Raw genomic sequence first — 18,474 nt, forward strand, 5'->3', positions numbered from 1 at the left:
AACCCGACCACATGTATAAAAAGCACAAGCTGGGTGATCAAGAGAACAGTACCTGGTATCCTTGGCTAACAGTGCATCAAGCACTGCTTACACCTGATATAAGGTTACTTTTATTTCTAAAGTGTACCACCAGACACTAAAACAGCAATTGTTTGTGTGTGACTCCTGTTTTACTGACATGACCATCGGTCACACTTTCATTTTTACATTTCTAACTATATCATCTGAGGGTTGAACTATATAATTTTAAAAATAAGCAATTACTCTATATAGGCTACAGTATAATAGGGTAGAATGTTTAGAAGCAAATGGAGAGTCGAGTACTTAATCCTCATTATTAGAACTAATTTACAATCGTGTCAGTCAAAGCCGGTGAAGAATGACCTAGGTCAAAATGAAAAATGTGATCCAAGAGGTCAAATGATGGTAATTTCTCAGGCACGCAGATGAATAGAAAAACTCTCTTATCAATGAGTTGTACTATCAGAAACTAAGATGGCTCATCTTCAAATACGAATGAAAAAACTGAATAAGCCAATTACAGTAGTACAGTTCATATTCAATATTAAATTGCAGCGATCCAATTGTAGTGTCCATATTTTTCCCTTATAAAAACTCAAATAATGGTAAATTAACACAATAAGTTTGGACTCCCCACACATTTTGTATAGTGCTCCAACATGGCTAACCATGGCTTTTGCAGTGCTTTTACCACATTTGTGCACGGTGCTATAGTTTTACCATAGTATACCACAACAAACGTTTATAAGAATTATCCATAGTACATTATGTTTTTAACTTTCAATGCATTTCCAGTTTTTGCAAATTATTATCAATACAATGTTACTTTGATAACGGGCAAGCCATTCAAAGTAATATAAATATGTAAATTAATCTCAGAGGCAGTTGCATAAATGCATAGCCTATAGAATGTTTAAAGGTTTTGGGCTGCAAGAATCACGAGTTAGTAAATATTTTTAAGAATTCATTTTCATATTACTAATTTGAAAGATAAACAAAATGGAGACAGTTGAAAAATATTCTGTTTGTCTTTGTCTTTGTATGTCAGCTAAGCAATATTTACATTTCATTTAACAGGTGTGGCATTCTAGAGAAATCAACTAAGTGACATAACTTATAATTTTCATTCTCTTTGTGATTGTGTTGATAATGCCAATGATGAAATTTTATAATCCCATTTACAATTTACTGAACTTTCCAGCTCTACCCTGAACCCATTTCATTGCCACTAAATGCATTAACCCTCCTTGTTTCTTGTCGCTATGCTAAAAATGGACAGATCAAGGTTCACCCACCCATGCCAAGGTTGTTGCTTGCCATTCACTTGTTAGGTTTGTAAACAAATTCCTGTCACTTACTGACTCCCCAATGGTCATGGTTTGGAAAAGGTGTGGAAAAGACACCTGCAGACTTCAACTTGACAACACTACCTGGGTCTCAACCCTGTTTTATTAATGCTAGATAAGAAGGTATCCCTGAAAGAAAACATGGCTTTGTGAAATGATCATCTGCCAATTCAAGCTGAACTTACACTGCTCAAACTTGTTTTGCAAGACCTTCATATGTGGATAATTTCAGATCACTTTTCACTCGAATGGAATTGTTTTGGTGACCCGCAGGTGAAAATTTTAAGTTTGCTTGTAGGATCAAATTCTTAAATTGTGAAAATGAATCACATAATTAATTGTGAAATGGTAATGCATTTTTTTTCACAATTTTTTTTAATTCAAGGTTGTTTTTTTTTTATGTATCACCATAAACCCATCAAATGCCTGGCTGTGCACTCCTGTGCAATTGATTTATGAGTAAACACACATTGCCTTCTCAGTATGTTTCCTAATCTCCTTGGGGGTGATACAATTTTCTATTCAGTGACCTCAGTGCTCATATCTCAAACTGTCAACATCAAGATCAGGGCACTGGCTTTACAATTCAGTTAACATCTTCCAAATCTTGGACAAAGTACAAATGTGAATGCATTTGCATTAATTTAATAGTCGCTGCTGTAATGGCTTAGTTAAGCCCTTATACTAACCTGCTGTTCGTACATGCACTTTATTTTTCAGGTTAAGAACACCAATGTGTTACTGATACTACAAAAAAAATGTATTGGTTTTCAAATTATGGTGCATGACTATAAAAGTCTGAGGGCTTAAACCATCTAACGGTCCTTACTGGCAAGATCACACAATTATTAATTATATAGAACTTTGCCTTGGACTTTATCTGACATCCTTGTGTACATTTCAAATGGTTTCATAAAATGGAAATTTCCAGCTAATGGTACCCCTGAGACTGATGAGGCAGCTGCTGTGGGTAAAATCGATGTGACCCTCTAGTCAATCAGAGTTGCCATTGTACACCTTTAACAAAGGATTAAATGTGATGTCCACACATAAGGTACTTTTGGTTTGTATCAAATAATACTGTAACTCAACATTTTATACGACATAGAAAACTAATTTCCTGTAAATCCTTTTTTCCAGTATTGATCTAATTTCCTATTGCGATAATCCATCTGTTGCAAAGGAGCTCCTGATAGGAGGATAATTAGCCACAGATTTTCTTTATGGCAGTTTGTTATGTCGAACAGTGAACCAAGCAGTATAAAATACAAAGGGTTAAACACAGGATGGTATTACTTTATATATATATATCCTTCTATCTCTAATAAAATGCTAATGCTTGTCTATAATTAAAAAATAAGAAAAAGCCTTCCCCTGTGAATACCAGCTAGATTCTGAAACCACAATCCCTGGTGGCTTCTCTTTCAAAATTGGCAGAAGGTTTCAAGTGCTTCAAGCTACACCTTAGACTGTAGGTTCATATTTACTCAAAAAGAGACACATTGTTCATGGGCACAAGGAGAGCATATGTGGTCTCCAGCTTCTGTGATACAAGCATTCCCACATGACAAGCTTTGGCACACTCGCCACCTGGTCACGCAGGAAGAAACTATTTAAAAGCAACTGGATTAGTCAATATCATGGTGGGTTGTTCAGAGGAGGAACGTAAGCAAAGAACTGAAAATATAAATACAATTGCTACTCGTGCTGGATTTCAACCAGCACGGTACCTGTTTATTTGGCCACTGTGCCGTTTTTGTTTGTAAAACTCTTTTGTTTAAATGTGTATTTAATAAATAAATACGAGCACATTTGCAACTCGCCCCGTAGTACCTTGCTGTGCAAGTTTACTTCATGGTCTGTGACATCAGCACTAGACCATCCTGTCCACGTGTGGTGTTATTGTGGGATCAACAGCGCCACCACATATCCAGGCCAGGAGAATTGCTACTGGTGAATTTTTTTTAGGCTTTTTTTTAAAATCTTTTTTTAAATGATAGGGGGAAAAGGACTGGTGAAGTGGTACTATTGTGAGTACTGAGGGAAAGAGAACCACCACCAGTGAAAGTCCAGGATTAGTGTGAGTTGTGTACACGGCGCAGCCATGTACGGCAGCAGTGCCCGCAGCCCGTTGAATTCTCCTGGGAACTGGTGGAGGTGGTCTCTGTTCCAGAGTAAGTGCTTCCATGGTGCCTCGCCTGCACTGAGCCTGGGCACCACACCATATGCTGCCTTGTTTATGCCCCCCTTCAGTCACCTGCACTAAAGAGAAAGGGGAGGAGTGACTATCCTCGGGAGAAGGCAAAAAAGCCAGTGTGAGCTCCAGAACCCACTACGGGGGAGCCCGAGCATCCAGTGCCCAAGAGGGGGGAGCTCAGGTGTCCAGTGCTCATGAGGGGGGAACCCGAGCCTTCAGCGCCACTGTTGCCACCGCCGGAATATCCTGCATCCCTGCCAACTGCATGGCAAGCGGGCAACTGGGAACCCTACCTCTGTGTAATTAAGATCTCGAGTTGGTGTCCCACCTGCGAGGTGTGGACACTTTCCGGCCCTCCAAGGCAAGGGGGAGAAAGAACAGCTGCCAGAGTGCCCCACACTGAGGTCAGTGTTGCTGTTATCTCCAGCGCCACTGGGAGAAGCCCCACCACCTCCACCCGCATCCATCACCTCTCAAAGGCCAGCACCTGCCATCGCCACCCGAGGGTCAGCCTCTGCCGTCACCTCCCAAGGAACCGCTAATGCTCTGTCCTGCACCGCTTAGGGATGCCAAGCCCGCACTGCCCAGGGGTGTCGGTGCTGTGGCCGCTGCCACTGCTGGTGTCACATGCTGCTGTCAGTATTTCCACTGCCAGCGTTGCCAGGGCTGTAGAACGCTGCACCTTGGTCAGCATTTCTGCTGCCAGCATTGCCACTGCTGGTTTCACGTCCGGGGGAGCCAGTATTTCCACTGCCAACTCTTAATAACTACACAAAGTATTTGGGACAAGAGGTTTATTGTTTGTTGTTCAAAGATCTCCAGATAAAAAGCAGCCTTAAAAATTGCATTAAACTAGTTTCAAGTTAATCCATTCTCATTCAACCATATTGTATATTAATTTAATACAGCTTATGACCCTAAATTAAAGATTTTTCTATCTCACATTTATAAAACCCCCATGAAATTATTCTTTTTTTTACTCATTGAAGCTTTAAGCTGAATCTCATATCACATTTCCATTACAGAGACAATATGGTCTTACCCAGATTGTAAAAGGCAACACCAAATATTGGCTTTAGAAATTGTGATCCTATCTGTGCACACTTCTAGTACAGTTGAATCAACAGCAATTTCACTAAATTAATGAGAAAAAAAATTCAAATTGTTCCGATTTTACTAGATTGAGAAATGTATTTGTCAGCCAGTTAAAGCTTCCATGAGTGTTCAGTGCACATGTCTATTTTTTTTATACTGAAACCAAGACTCCAGTCAGTTGCTCCTTTGTATTAATACGGTTGATTTGTATAATATATTAAATCCTCCACCGATTAGTAGTGGGTTTCTTTATGTACACAAATGGTTAGACTATTTAAATCTCAAACATTTGATTTGTGTGTATGAGACTCTTGGGATACCTGTGCTCTTTAATACAACAATGAATGCATTCATTTCAAACGTACATATAAATACCTTTTGTCCATATTTCTGTAAGCAAAAATAAATATTACTTGAGTTTTTTTTTAAAGCTCAAGTCAAACCCTAAGAAACATTCTCCTACATTATGGATTGAACAGGTGTTTGAAAATCTAAGAGGAGGAGAAAAAAAGTGCTTATCGCTTGCTTGTCAAGAATATCAATTACTGAGGATGCACAAAGGGATATGCCCCGTATCCATCACAAAGCAGTTAGTTTCCTTGTAGTTTCTTCATGACAAGGCTATCTGTAGGTGCGTTTGTGAACAGACTCCCCACAAACACATGTGTTCCCCAAAGTGAGTGCTGAATGACTTTGCAACAGCCCAGGTCCTCAATGTGGAAGCCCAAATGACGGTAACGTTCATCCGTTTCAAAGAGTGTGTTGTTTGTGTATGATCCAAAGAACTGTAAAAAAAAAAAAAAAAACATACATATATATATATATATTTTTTGTTCAGTTATTTGTCGATGACTTAACATACAGAGAACTGTTCATACAGTGGATATTTAAAATGTAAATTCGTACCATAATTATGGTTCTTTTAACTGCTCGTACCATAAAAAAAAATCTGATTCTGGAGCCATCTGGATAGGATTTCTCAAACACATAAACTGTTTTAAAATTTGAGGGGGATTCACAGTTTTTCATGCATGGGTAATTAGTTATGGTAAATGCCTACCGCTAGGCCAGATGAAGGGTCTATGAAATCAGCCCAGTATCCCTCTGTCCGCAGGGCGTAACAAATCTCCTTGGCACCATTGACAAACTAAAAAAAAAAAAAAAGTTCCTTTTCAGCAATGCAAATTAAATAATTTCGTAAGGACACAAAACACTGAATTTTCAAAGAACAATTGTTTGTACAGGTGTCACGAATGAACGAGGCGAGGATAAATGAAGTTCTACTGTACTTACATGTAAAAGAAAATGCCATTGTTTATTTTGAAGAACATTTAAGAGTAGGACTAAGGATACCGATAGCACAAGTTAATTGTATTAGTCTTTTACTAACTATCGTGCTAGGTTAACCTTTAGAAAACCTTTTCAATTGGCATATTTTGTACTTCAAATTTATAAAAGTTTGCCAAAATCCCTTACAAACTCACCAGAAAAGCATTATGACAGGTGATCAGCTCATATTATAGGTGGGTAATGAGGGGCATGAAAAAAACGGGTCTATGACAATTTATCACCAACAATTCATCACAAACACTTCATCAGCAGTTCATTACCAGGTACAATTCATCACCTGCGACAATTCATCACGGAGGGTACATTATCATTTCGGCACTTCTAGTGTTAAACTAAAGGTTTGAAAAGCAAACTTGTTATTTTTGTTTTGATTTTTTGCTTGTTTGTTTGTTAGTTGGATGGTCACAAACTAGTAAAAGTTAGTACATTATGGGTTTTATTTATGTAATTTGTAAGTGAATATGTACTGTATCTGTTATGTATGATTTATTACAGCTCTATTTGTTTTTAGCACAGCTTTTATGATATATTGTGGCCTTAATCGGTGAGTTATTGTCTGTGATGAATTGTCGCTGGTGATTAATTGTTGGTGATGAAAAGTCTGTGATGAGATGTTTGTGACGAATTGTTGGTGATGAAAAGTGATACCGAAAAAAACGGGATACCGAAAAAAAAAAAAACAGGGTAAAGTGGAAAGGTAGTGTAAATATACAATGAAACATGAGAAGGCAGCTCATTTCAAGCACAAAAGAATAAGCTCTAACTTTATCTAGTAGCTGTTCTCGTTCCTCATCCACTTCTTCACACCAGGAGGTCATGTCTGCTTTGGTTTTCTGAGTTACTGTTACAACAGTCATACTGTTGGAAGGGGCCTCTGGAAACATTGATGCAAAGTCTAAATGACAAACCAAAATGTAACGATAATTAAGGTGAGGAGACAAATACTGGACACAAGATAAGCCCAAGGAAACGCAAGGTTTACCATTTGTTATGGTATACCCTGCCCTCTAGTGGCCTTCATGAAAAGGTTTAACAAAGATGAACACTTTTTTTCATTCCTGCTTTATTTTCAGCAATGTAGTTACATGCACATGACCTTAAAATAAACATTTCCTTTTGTCAGTGATTTATACTATAGTATGAGTTGAAATGAGTGTCATTTACCTTTTTTTAGCAGCTCTGGGCAAGTTTGTATTGCACATTCCACATGTGCATTTTCAAAATATTTTTCTGCCTTGTTGACCTGCTGGGGTCTGGGAGCAGCATCATTTTCCTGAGCAATGCAAGGTAACATAAAATGACCATCAGATCTTACAAACCTTTGTGAGTTTCCATTGTTCCATAACTGCATCAATCTACACATACTTAATACGAGTCTTTCCTTTTAGATTTAAAACATGTACAATTTTGCTTATCAAAACTGTACTGAATCATGCTCATGTGACCTAGACCAACATGGCTGACTTACTCATAATAGGTGCTAACAGTCTGTAGACTTCAGATAACATGTTATTTACTTTAACAAACGAATGGGTAAAGATGTCCCAAAGTTTTCACTACTGTAACTAAAAGTGCTAAATATCTTTTATAGAAAGGTTCTGGATAAACAGAGGACAAGTTCAAAAACTGGGTTGGTTAGGCACATCAGCTTGGCACAGCCTCTTTGCAGACTACTCAATAAAGTAATGAGGATGTGAAGTGCGTTGGTGAACTGAGGGTTCCTGCAGAACTGTCAGCATGTGCCAAAAGATACAACATTCTAGTGGTAAAGGTTTCTGCTGATGTCACATTTAACATTCTGTGCTCAGAAACTAATTTAATCTTCATTTCACCTGAAACCCATTGACAAACTGTGCCAATATAAACTCGTGTCTCTCGCTGTTTGAGGGCTCAGCTAGAACATCCGGTACAGTCTTGTGCACTCTTTTTTTCTGATCAGCAGTACCCTCTAGGTGACTGTCAAACCCTACGTTTCCAGGCAGCTGAAAACGCTTGTCTTGAGGTCCAAACGGGCCCATTTTCTCATCAGGCCACACTGTTCTTTGACCTAGCACAAGGAAATAAACATTTTAGCGCAACCTCCCAGCACCATGTGACAAAGGGAACTCCCATAGTATGCAATATGCATGTCTAAAGCAAGAACAGGAAAGACTTTCATACACCTATGCTTACTGTACTATTTGCCGATGAAGTGTAAAGAGATGAATTAGTCAAAGGTTCTCAGTAGATTACAGTTAAACTGGTAATCTTATTCATGGAAAGACTGTGTTGGGTATTTCTCAGCATCAGTCTGTTCAATCTGACATACACAGGACACCTGAACAGATACCATCCTAATAAGCATATTAAACTGCTAGTTTGGCCATCCAGAAATACAGAACATCAGAAATGTTTGTAGTGTCCCTCTTACCCATGTCAAATGGTGAAGCAGCAATATAAGGTTCATCAGAACCAGACGATCCTGCAGCAGAAAAGGTTCTGGCTCCGGCTATCCTCCCAACCAGTACATGAAGCCCTGGAAGGTAAGTCACCAGCCTGGCTCTATTACAGAGCAACTGAAATCAAAACACATACAATTACCAACAGCAACAAACAAAACATGGTACAGTATAACACATCAATCATTCTTCTGTTATCAGAATAAAGACACTATTTGTTGCCAGTGAAATAAACATACTTTTGTTTTGTTTTTGGAATATGGAGTATCGTAGCTTATACATTATACTCACACTGGCCATCCTGATAGGCTTTTCTTATGTACTTCCACCTACAACAAGATCAAGAGAAAAGACCTTTGATTATTATAAGTGAAGCTGTTAAATGAATGTCATACTAACTGTACAACTGATGCCAGGCCACAGGACACATTCACAAGTCAGGCCAGCACCAAGCTTATCACAAACAGGCAACCCATTGGAGAGCTACTTTTGTGAGAGACAGTTACCTTTCTATTACCATACATTTATCAAAGAACACCAATTAACAACCTGCTGGGAACCGAACCAGGGACCTTTAAACTGCCTTCAACATTAACATGTCTGCATCAATCCTAATTGTGTTTATTTTCACGTGGAGCAAAGCTCAAATGTGCATTCTCCTGTTCATGTATTGTTCCTTCCGCCCGCCCCCCATTCAGGACAGCAGTTCTCTTGTCAGTGACAGTATATTCAGGGTAGATGGGATGACAATATTTTGCAACAGGCTTTTATAATATAGTTGTGTAGTTTATTTTATTACATGATGTTAAATAAAATATCTAAATTATGTTCGTTCGTTCATTATATATATATATATATATATATATATATATATATATATATATATATATATATATAACAGGACAAAAAGGCTACCGTAAGAACAAAACTTGTACTGCACGTTTATGGCTACTAAAACCAGAATATAACTTGGGATCTGGCCCCATTAAATATAAAATAGTACTACTTTGTAGTGTTAACCTGTTCAAAAACAAAACCGTTTAGGTTTTTTTTTTTTTTTTAACAAAACATTATATAGAGGCTTGTCAGACAAAAACAAAGCCTTATAGAATATATTTGAGTTTACACCAAGTCACTGCCTATAATAACTCCAGATTACAGAAACTGAGAAAAAATAAACAGCTTGGGGAGTCGACAAAACAGCAAAGAGAAAATGGAGATATGAGAACAGAACACGGAATGTTACTATCTAACCAGTTAACGAAAGTAAACAGGTGATGTAACGTTATTTTTCAAAATAATTTCTATACATATACAGCACTAATAATAACGACAACTAGTCAAAACACTTGCTTGTTCTAGCACAAATTGTAACGCGTTCTGTTTTTGTGTTGTTTTATTCCTTACCTGTATTGTTTGTTTTGACCTCACATTTACCAATTCATTCACCCTTGTCGCGTCACCACGTTACGTGTACGTTACCAAACACGCCTCACCACGTCTACGGAGTGCCATTTGGGTCACACAGCGGAACCTCTTCTTTTCTTATTTTGTTTTAGATGTTTTATCGTTTGTGAGTGTTTTTACATTAGCAAAATAGTATAACTGGTCAGTGAAGTTAATACTCCATATTCCTGGACATAACAATGTATTATTATTATTATTATTATTATTATTATTATTATTATTATTTATACCGTAATTCAAAACCTACATTCGCATTTCAACCAAACTGAAGGAGTCAAAACGAGAACATCAATATCGTTATTGTACCACTAGGGGGCAGCAAAACGCAACACGTGAAAATCCTTCCTTCCTTTTTTTTTTTTTTTTTTAAACAATAATTTAGAATGGCACCTTAATTTACAAGCTCTGATTTCAAATCTGTTGTTTGTATAATATTACTAGCCACTTTAGTATTAGCCAAGTTACTGGCACATAGTGTTTTATTGGTTACAATTGTCAATTTGCACTATATACTGTATGCCAGCCTTTCAAATCAAACCAAACCTTTGGTTTAAATGTGGTAGGCACTGTGGGAGGTGAGGTTGAACTGAAATATGCAGGCACTGCTGTTTTCCAGTTCTTGTCAGCTATTGTCTTTTGGAGAGTCTTGCTTGCTGTTTATTAGTCATCCATCAGCAAGCTAAGATAAAATGTTTTCGATCAATGACTGGAGTTCTCACCAATAAACACTAGATGGCAACAAAGATATGCAAACATATGTTCAACAGGAGTTCATGCTGCAGGGCTGTAATTATTCTTCCCACGGTAAAAACACAGCAAAGTGTGATAAAGTCGAATGAAAGCATGGTAAAGCATAGTTAAGCTTTTTGAACCCCAAAGGGGTATGGGTAAAGCCTATTAAAAACCATGGGAAACCATGGGAAATTATGGTAAATGTATAATTGTGAAAGGCATGGTAAAACTGCAGTTACCATGTAAATTTACTGGTAATTTTTTTTTTTTATAAGGGCCTAAAGTCATTTTACAATCTGATATTAACCCATCACATACACGTCACATGTTACCTTGTGTATGCTGTAATGTTTCCAGCAGCTTTCCATGCATGCTTCTGTCCATGTATAACAAGCAGCGATGCGTGATGCACTGCCATTACAGATTCTGAACCCATGCCGGTGAGATGGGTTTAATATCTCTAACTCTATCTCTAACAAGCCTTGCTGTTTGGGCCAGTGGTTAGGATGCTCGCTTGAGCAGCGTCTATTCTCGGGTGTGCTTCCCACCGACAGCTTGTTACGCATGCAGAACTCAAATACATTACAGTTATGTGAAACTGCAAGAAGTGGGGCTTAGTAGCAATCCAGTGATCATTAAACAAGATATAATCATTTTAAAAAGCTGTCCCATGCAAATAATGATGATCAGTCATTTTGGAAAATATACCAGACTTAAGGTAAAGGTCTAGAGGCAATGAAAGACTATAATAAGAACACTCAATGCACTGTCTTTGTAGAGAATGGGGGTCTTTACAGACTTGCTCTAGTCTCTCACGTTTCAGAAAGCTACAAAAACACAGTAACTTTAAGGTGATGCCGTTACTCCTACTCTCAGCTGGTACACAGAAACAATAACAGCTTCTGATTTCCATGAACTCTCAATATTACATTAATTAAACCCAATAAAACCTTTCAGAATGGGAAGTGAAGGAGAGGTAATAATTATCATTCTGATCCGGTTTCCCGTGGAGACCATTATTACAGTCATGATGCCTCCTGTAGAGATTTGTTATTACTAACAAGCTTATCTGTCTGCCTTTGCCTCTTGCAAATTTCAGCTGAGCATTTTACAGTGAAGTGTTTAGATAACCAATTATGAATACTTTCTCTATGTTCAAAAACGACTGGAATGGAACTTGCATTAATATATCACACCATTCATCCAAGCAGGATGTCACTAAGCTTTACAAACACTGTGGACCAACAACTAAAACTCCCCACCTTCACATAGAAATGCATGCAGCATATTGAACTTCAGTAAATGTACTTGCAGTATAGAGTACCAGTAGATCTTGAATCAACAGCAGTGAATAACTAAGAACACACATTATAAAGAGATAAGCAATGAACTATTATGTAAATGTAGAGGAGATACAATTATAAACGATCCCTTTAATATGAATATTTAATATAAATGACAGGATTTATGAGCAAGTGATTTATGTATAGTTGTCGTACAAAATGTATCTGTCGTGCCTAATAAAACCAGACAATATGACAGCTTTTTGGAACCATGTAGTATGGGAATATTAATAATTCTGCAGGGTTGGGAAGTAAGCAAAATCAATTACCATTATTAAAGAAAAATCGAAACTCTTGTACCTCACTGACAATGAGACTTTATAGTATAGTGTGCATTATAACATTATAATGGCCAGGATTTCAATGTGCGCACTCAGCCATCACATCTCAGCAATATAAAAAATATTACAAAATAAAACAAATCTTTTGTATAGTGCAGCATGACTCGTGTTAGTCATAGGCACTGACACCTACCTCAAGTCCTCAACAGAACAATAATTGGGACCACCCCAAGGAGTAATTCTTAGCCCTTTATAATGGCAGCTGCTGATGAATGAACTGCCATCTGGCAACGGCAAACCACCAAAGAGCTATACTGTGGATCTGTGCTAGGCATATTACATTATTTTCATTATTTTACATACAGTTTTGTCAAAGAACAATGTCTTCTCTCTCTTTGAAGAAACCGGCAACATAATGAGGAATCTCTTGTACAAAAGAACATAATTAATAGCACAGCACACTTTTTTTATTAAGTTAAAATACTTTCTTTTATCATGATTTTATTTTTAACAAAATCGTTACAGCTCATCTATAGTATTTCAAGGATGTATGGTATGAAGGCAGTCAGCACCAAACTGTAATACAGAATCCCAGTAATAATCAATTTCTTCTGTGTCCGAATCAGCTCTGGTAACAGGAAGGGATTTTAAATTCCTCCATAAACTTCAGGAGTGCAAGGACTTCAAAGAGCGTTTCTCCACAGCCAGCATATTTATTGCTAAAGCCAAACAATGCACCTCCAATTATTGGTTGTGTCATTTTCCAATGACTCTCCTATTTCCCTCCAGCAGGTAATGCTTCACACTTGGTTCTTAGTGTGCAGAGCAGCTATTGTTTAAATAGTTAATTTCTCTTTATTTTTTAAATGTTTTTTTTTTTTTTTTTTTTTTTTTTTTAACATAGGTACAGGGATAGGGCCTTAATAGGGTACAAACCTACCAAAAACTATTAATTCATCTGTTTTCAGGTTTAGGGTGGTAATTTTTTAACTACCATTAAAACATTCATAATAGCCCTTCTTATTCTCTGAAGTCACCATGGTGAAAGCCATTCCAACTTGTACTGTACACTGTAGTATTGGCTATGACATATACTGCTATGTCATTTGCAAATCCCATTCTCATTATAAGCCAGCACAAATATAGCACAGCCAGACTAACTGTCTTAACTATGGCTCTTCTGTACCATTACTATCACCACTGTTATAGCTGAACATACCACTTAGATGCAATTATCTTTTATGAGGGATGGTATCCACAAGGCAGACAGATTCATATCTCACCCAAAACCACATCCTGCAGCATCTGATTCATTGGAGGTATCCAATTCATGTATTGGTCAGGTGCATCTCTGCTTAGCCTTTGACATCTGACACATGTGTATGGCTGGGGATATATATATATATATATATATATATATATATATATATATATATATATATATATATATATATATATATATATAATATATAATCTGCAGGCAAACAAGCTTCTTACCTGAGATTCTGTCACACTTTGAAACAAACAGCTGTCATCCTGTGACTGCCTGCAGCATGTGACTGTCACACGTAAGCTTGTTTTTGCTCAGGAAAGCAAAGCAAAACTATGATGGCTCATCAAGTATTAAACAGAAAATGTGTAGAAAACTCATTTTTTTCACATTTCTTAATGTTTTGTTGTTTTTGTATACATACAGCAATTTACAACAAGAATATAAAACTATTGTTCTCAACATGGACTTGTGAGGTATCAGCGTTCTCAAATATGGAAGAAAAAAAATAAATGAACCTGTTTAATAAGCCCAGAACTGATAAAAAGTTAATTCTACTCAACATACCCCCACCACAGCCAGCACAAAAGCTCTAGGTTATTCATTTTTTAGTGGGAATGCAGAAGCGATAGGATGGGGGGGGGGGGGGGGGGGGGTTAAATTGGAAGTCCAGGATACAACTCAATTGAATGATGTTAAACCAAGAGATCATATTCTTTCAATTTGTGCCACACTTGACCTTGAGAACACAGCTCATTGTATTTCCACCTGAATCATCTGCAGCTTAGAAAATCACAGAGCACAGCATCAAACAGAAGTAAACAATATGTTTACAAAAAACCTTGCAATGACCTTGCTGCAATGACATTTAGTTGAATACAGAGAATTACTGAGCCTTCTGTGAAAGACAAATCACTGTCAAAACTAGATGTGCTTCCTTTTTATTTTCTAAAACAACATACCATTAACAATATGAAGCTGGCTTTTTATTCAAATTATGTTTAAAAGCACTAAAAAGGGATTTATCTTACACATTTATGTGTTCTTTTTTTGTCAACTCTATAGATAATTTAAGAGAATATGCTTACTACCATGCAAAACCAAACTGGTATTTAAAACTGTGAACATATTGCACACCTTTATTTATACCATCAGGTGTATGTGGTCTGAAATGTATGTGAAGGTTTTGTGTGGAATTTCACTTTAAGCAAAACGTTAAAAATATCAAAACACAAATTTGCTGTTGAGTTTGGTTTCTGCACAAAAGTGAGACTGTGCAAATAAACATCCAACATTTTGAAAATATTTTTATGCCCATATTATTTTGAAGAAGTAAAGTGCTTTCAAAGGCTTCTTTTGACCTTGAGACATCCAAACTTTCAAACTGCCCTGCTGTATTGCTTTTCTGTTAGGTTGCAAGTCAAAGGAATAAGCACTTTTTATGACTTTTATTTTTTTTAATAAGACAGAGCACGTTCCATAATACACAAGAGGATCTGCAATAGTCCTTCTTCACAGGTAATTAAATAAACAACTTCACTTTTAAAAATTGCCTCACAAGAAAAAATTTGATGTTTAAAAAAAATAAAAAATAAAAAAAGAATACAGTATTGCTACAGCCACATCATAAGTATTTAAATGGGGCTGGGCAATCGTTTCCTTACTTAAGTTCATTGTACACGTCAACAAAAATGATCAAAATTAGGCAAAACTTATACTGCAAAAGAGTTTTAATAATACAAATTGAATGTTTTGCAAGAGAAACATAGTGATAAACGTTAAAACAATATGAGCATATCTTACCATAAAACACCAGGTTAAAATAAAATAATAAAAAAAAAAAAATCAAATTATCCCATTTAGTTCAGGATTTTATACAAATGGAATGACTGCACTGGTCAAGGTCTCTTGTGTGTGTTCCTATAGTATATCTAGGTAGCAGGGCTTTTTAAAACATCTGGGCAGCATTTAGAGTACTAAAAAAACAAATGTGATGTTAAAACAATACTGAAACTAAAAGGCTGAGTCTGTACTTCTGGGGGTTTATTGTGGGAAATCAGTAAGTCAATACATGCACATAACACATTAAACCCCTCCCTTTGTTATTCTTGGTATCAAAAGTCCCACATCAATACATATTTTTTTTCTAAAGCAGTATTTCTTTTACTCCAAACAAGACATTTTCCCACAAACCAAACTCATCGCTTCGAGATCTGCCAACCAACTGGAATGAGGCCAAGTGGTGACCGGGGCTTCCAGCATGCTTGTGTTTTACAGGCCGATAATTTAACTGTGGTTTTCACAATCGAAAATCAGACCAATTAAACTCAACAAAATTGTTTATGGAATTAAAGGAAAAATCACTGAGCATATTTTTTATTCCATTCAACACTTTTGTATCATAAGCTTAAAAGAAAATGTAAAAAAACCCATAAACAACAAAAACCGCAGCATATAATATTCAGTGAGTTACTTTTAATTGTTTACCTCTACCAGTGCCCAACCACTTCACAGTCTGTGCTTGTGAAGACTAGATGATTTGCTGGCGAGCTTGCACAGTATTCTTATCAAGGAACTGGACTTCACTGTGTTAGTACATCACTGTATAATTAAGGTATGTGCTATAAAAAATAACTGCAGCAAAAAGTGTTTTAAACCTGTGATCTTGCGAGGAAGCAACAAAAGCTCGGTAACAACTAACTATTTATACTGTACACACTTCTTTTTTTACTTACTTATGTCAGTTTAAATTTCTTGGCCTCTGGCTTTCAAACCTGACAGCCAGCACACCTCACCTATTTTCCTTCAGCAGCTGCAAAGGTGGCTTCTCTAGATATTCATGAAGTGCATTTCTTTGTTGCTGTTGATATTCTAAAGTCTGTTGAGAAAGCTGCACATTAGCCAGTGCTAAATAAACAGACCTATCCATCTTTTAAAAAGCAGTCTGTGCTTTTAAATATCTATCTTAAAACAGAAAGTGTCTGTAGCAGTTATTAGGAATGGTTAACATCTCTTGATTTTATGTTTCAAAATGGTTTTATCCACATCCTCTCCAGTGTGGTAAATTACTCCTGGAGCCATTTAAAAGTATTCAATGCTTTTAATTAGATTTTCTGTACTTATTTAAAGTTATTGAATAATAGCTATTGTATATAGAGTATTTAAGAGTAAAAGGCAATTTTCTAATTTTGCTTAAAAAAACCATTGATTTAAATAGTCCTCATTTTATTTACTCTCTGCCAGACTAATGCTCACATGCTAGTGCAAAGGGCGGTGTTGTGTGACACACTGCTGTTATGGATTCTGTCCTGTCCCCTCTTGGGGAGATGAGATGGGGTTAAAAGCTCTAAAACCATATATATATATATATATATATATATATATATATATATATACATAATATCACATATATACATACCTATAACATACATACATACATACATACATACATACATACATACATACATTCATACAAACACACACTGTATACAGGGTTGGCAGAGAGGGAGGGTAAAATCCTCTCACCCATAATACACAAGAGGATGTGGCTGGAGCCTTAATTAAATGATTAGTGGTTAATTAGGCTCCAGCCACATGTTATGTAAGGAAGTTAAAACCCTTTGTTCAGGAGTTGGTGTTTGAGTGGAGTGCTGGGGAGTGTTTAGGAGCTATGTGTTTATACAGGCTCAGTAAATGCCCTGCCTGACAGCCCAAGTGTTTTTGTTTAATCTTTTATTTTGGCCCTTGTCCCTGTTTATTTGTGTGTTTTTTTTAATAAACATGAACATCAGCTTTCTGGTCTCTGAGTCTCATTCCTGATGCGATCCTGTTACAGTTATTTTCAAGGATCTAAAGTGCATATACACGTTTTCTTCTTAGTTTGAATAATTAAAAAAGTTGTTTTTTTTAAAGTTATTAATAATTAATGGTAGGATAAACCTCCTGTAAGCACTGATGTTGTTCACGATGGAAACTGTGACTATAAGACCAGGCAATTTATTCTTTAGTAGCAATGGAACAGACAAAACATCTACAGACTTATTTCTACACATTCATAATCTGTTGAGATCCTTAGAATAGAGGTCAGGTAAGCATAGAAGTATTTTGAAACACAGCACTATTTTTCTTTAACATTTCTGGGAACACTATTTTAAGCACTACATATTAAGCATTTATTATGTACTTATTTGTGACTAATTAGTACATAATACATGATGTATAGCCTCCTAATAAGGGTTTGTTAGGTACTTATTATGCTTTTTCTTAGGCATGCCTTACTAACAGGTTACTGGACATCAATAAAGGATTTGCATACAGTGAAGACTGTTCTTGACCATATTATGTCCTATTAGCTGCTTGTATACGATTAATAAATTGGTAATAAAGCATCAAAACAAAGGGGACCATGCATGGTTAACACTTTCCCAGAGTTGGACTTTGTTTCCACTAAAGAGCTTGAAGTGAAGGTTTCATTTTCATTAATTTGGAGCTTATTAGAAGCATATAGGTCATTACTAAAATAAGTACATAGTAAATGCCTAATGTATAGTGCTTAAAGTGTTACTCACTTTCTTAAACTTCTAACCTGCTGCCCAACCTTTGAAGCATCTTATTCTGTTGCAGATGTTGCCAATCATGCTCAATCAGCAGGTCTTCGGAGTGGTGCTGTCAGTAAGACAAATCCACAGAGACTGCTGTGTCTAGAATTTTAGTTATGGGAAAAGACAGAGTAAGATGCATGAATGTTTTTAATGCTGCCGTTTGCCTTCACTATTAATAACCTTTGAGTTGCTCTTTAGGACAGCTGCAACTCCCAACCTTTTCATTGGAAAGAGACTGAAGCACAGCCCCCCCCCCCCCACCTAAAAAGTTTACTCCAGTATACTGTACCACCGTGATTAAAACCCAAGACAGTGTATGTTGTGAAAGCATGT

The 18,474-nt window shown here is 36.7% G+C and overlaps 1 protein-coding gene across 1 annotated transcript; it reads right to left on the minus strand.

Moving 5' to 3' along the window:
* Positions 1-4,343: 4,343 nt before the first annotated feature.
* mmadhcb (metabolism of cobalamin associated Db) lies at positions 4,344-9,923 on the minus strand. The gene is made up of 8 exons (XM_041262156.1): positions 9,855-9,923; positions 8,739-8,776; positions 8,420-8,564; positions 7,842-8,056; positions 7,174-7,282; positions 6,774-6,904; positions 5,720-5,806; positions 4,344-5,444 (listed from the first exon to the last, which is right to left on the minus strand). The coding sequence occupies exons 2-8, from the start codon at positions 8,745-8,747 to the stop codon at positions 5,250-5,252; spliced, it is 891 nt and encodes a 296-aa protein (XP_041118090.1). The 5' UTR covers positions 8,748-8,776; positions 9,855-9,923; the 3' UTR covers positions 4,344-5,249.
* Positions 9,924-18,474: the final 8,551 nt, after the last annotated feature.

This window comes from Polyodon spathula, chromosome 10 (genome assembly GCF_017654505.1).
Source record: "Polyodon spathula isolate WHYD16114869_AA chromosome 10, ASM1765450v1, whole genome shotgun sequence".
Classification (NCBI taxonomy): domain Eukaryota; kingdom Metazoa; phylum Chordata; class Actinopteri; order Acipenseriformes; family Polyodontidae; genus Polyodon; species Polyodon spathula.

What these genes read in the sequence shown, in the direction of transcription:
- mmadhcb (XM_041262156.1), bottom strand. An exon ending in AGTTTGTCAATGGGTTTCAG is followed by an intron (nt 7,283 to 7,841) that starts GTGAAATGAAGA and finishes TGCATTGCTCAG; the next exon opens with GAAAATGATGCTGCTCCCAG. An exon ending in GAGAACAGCTACTAGATAAA is followed by an intron (nt 5,807 to 6,773) that starts GTTAGAGCTTAT and finishes TTTTTTTTTTAG; the next exon opens with TTTGTCAATGGTGCCAAGGA.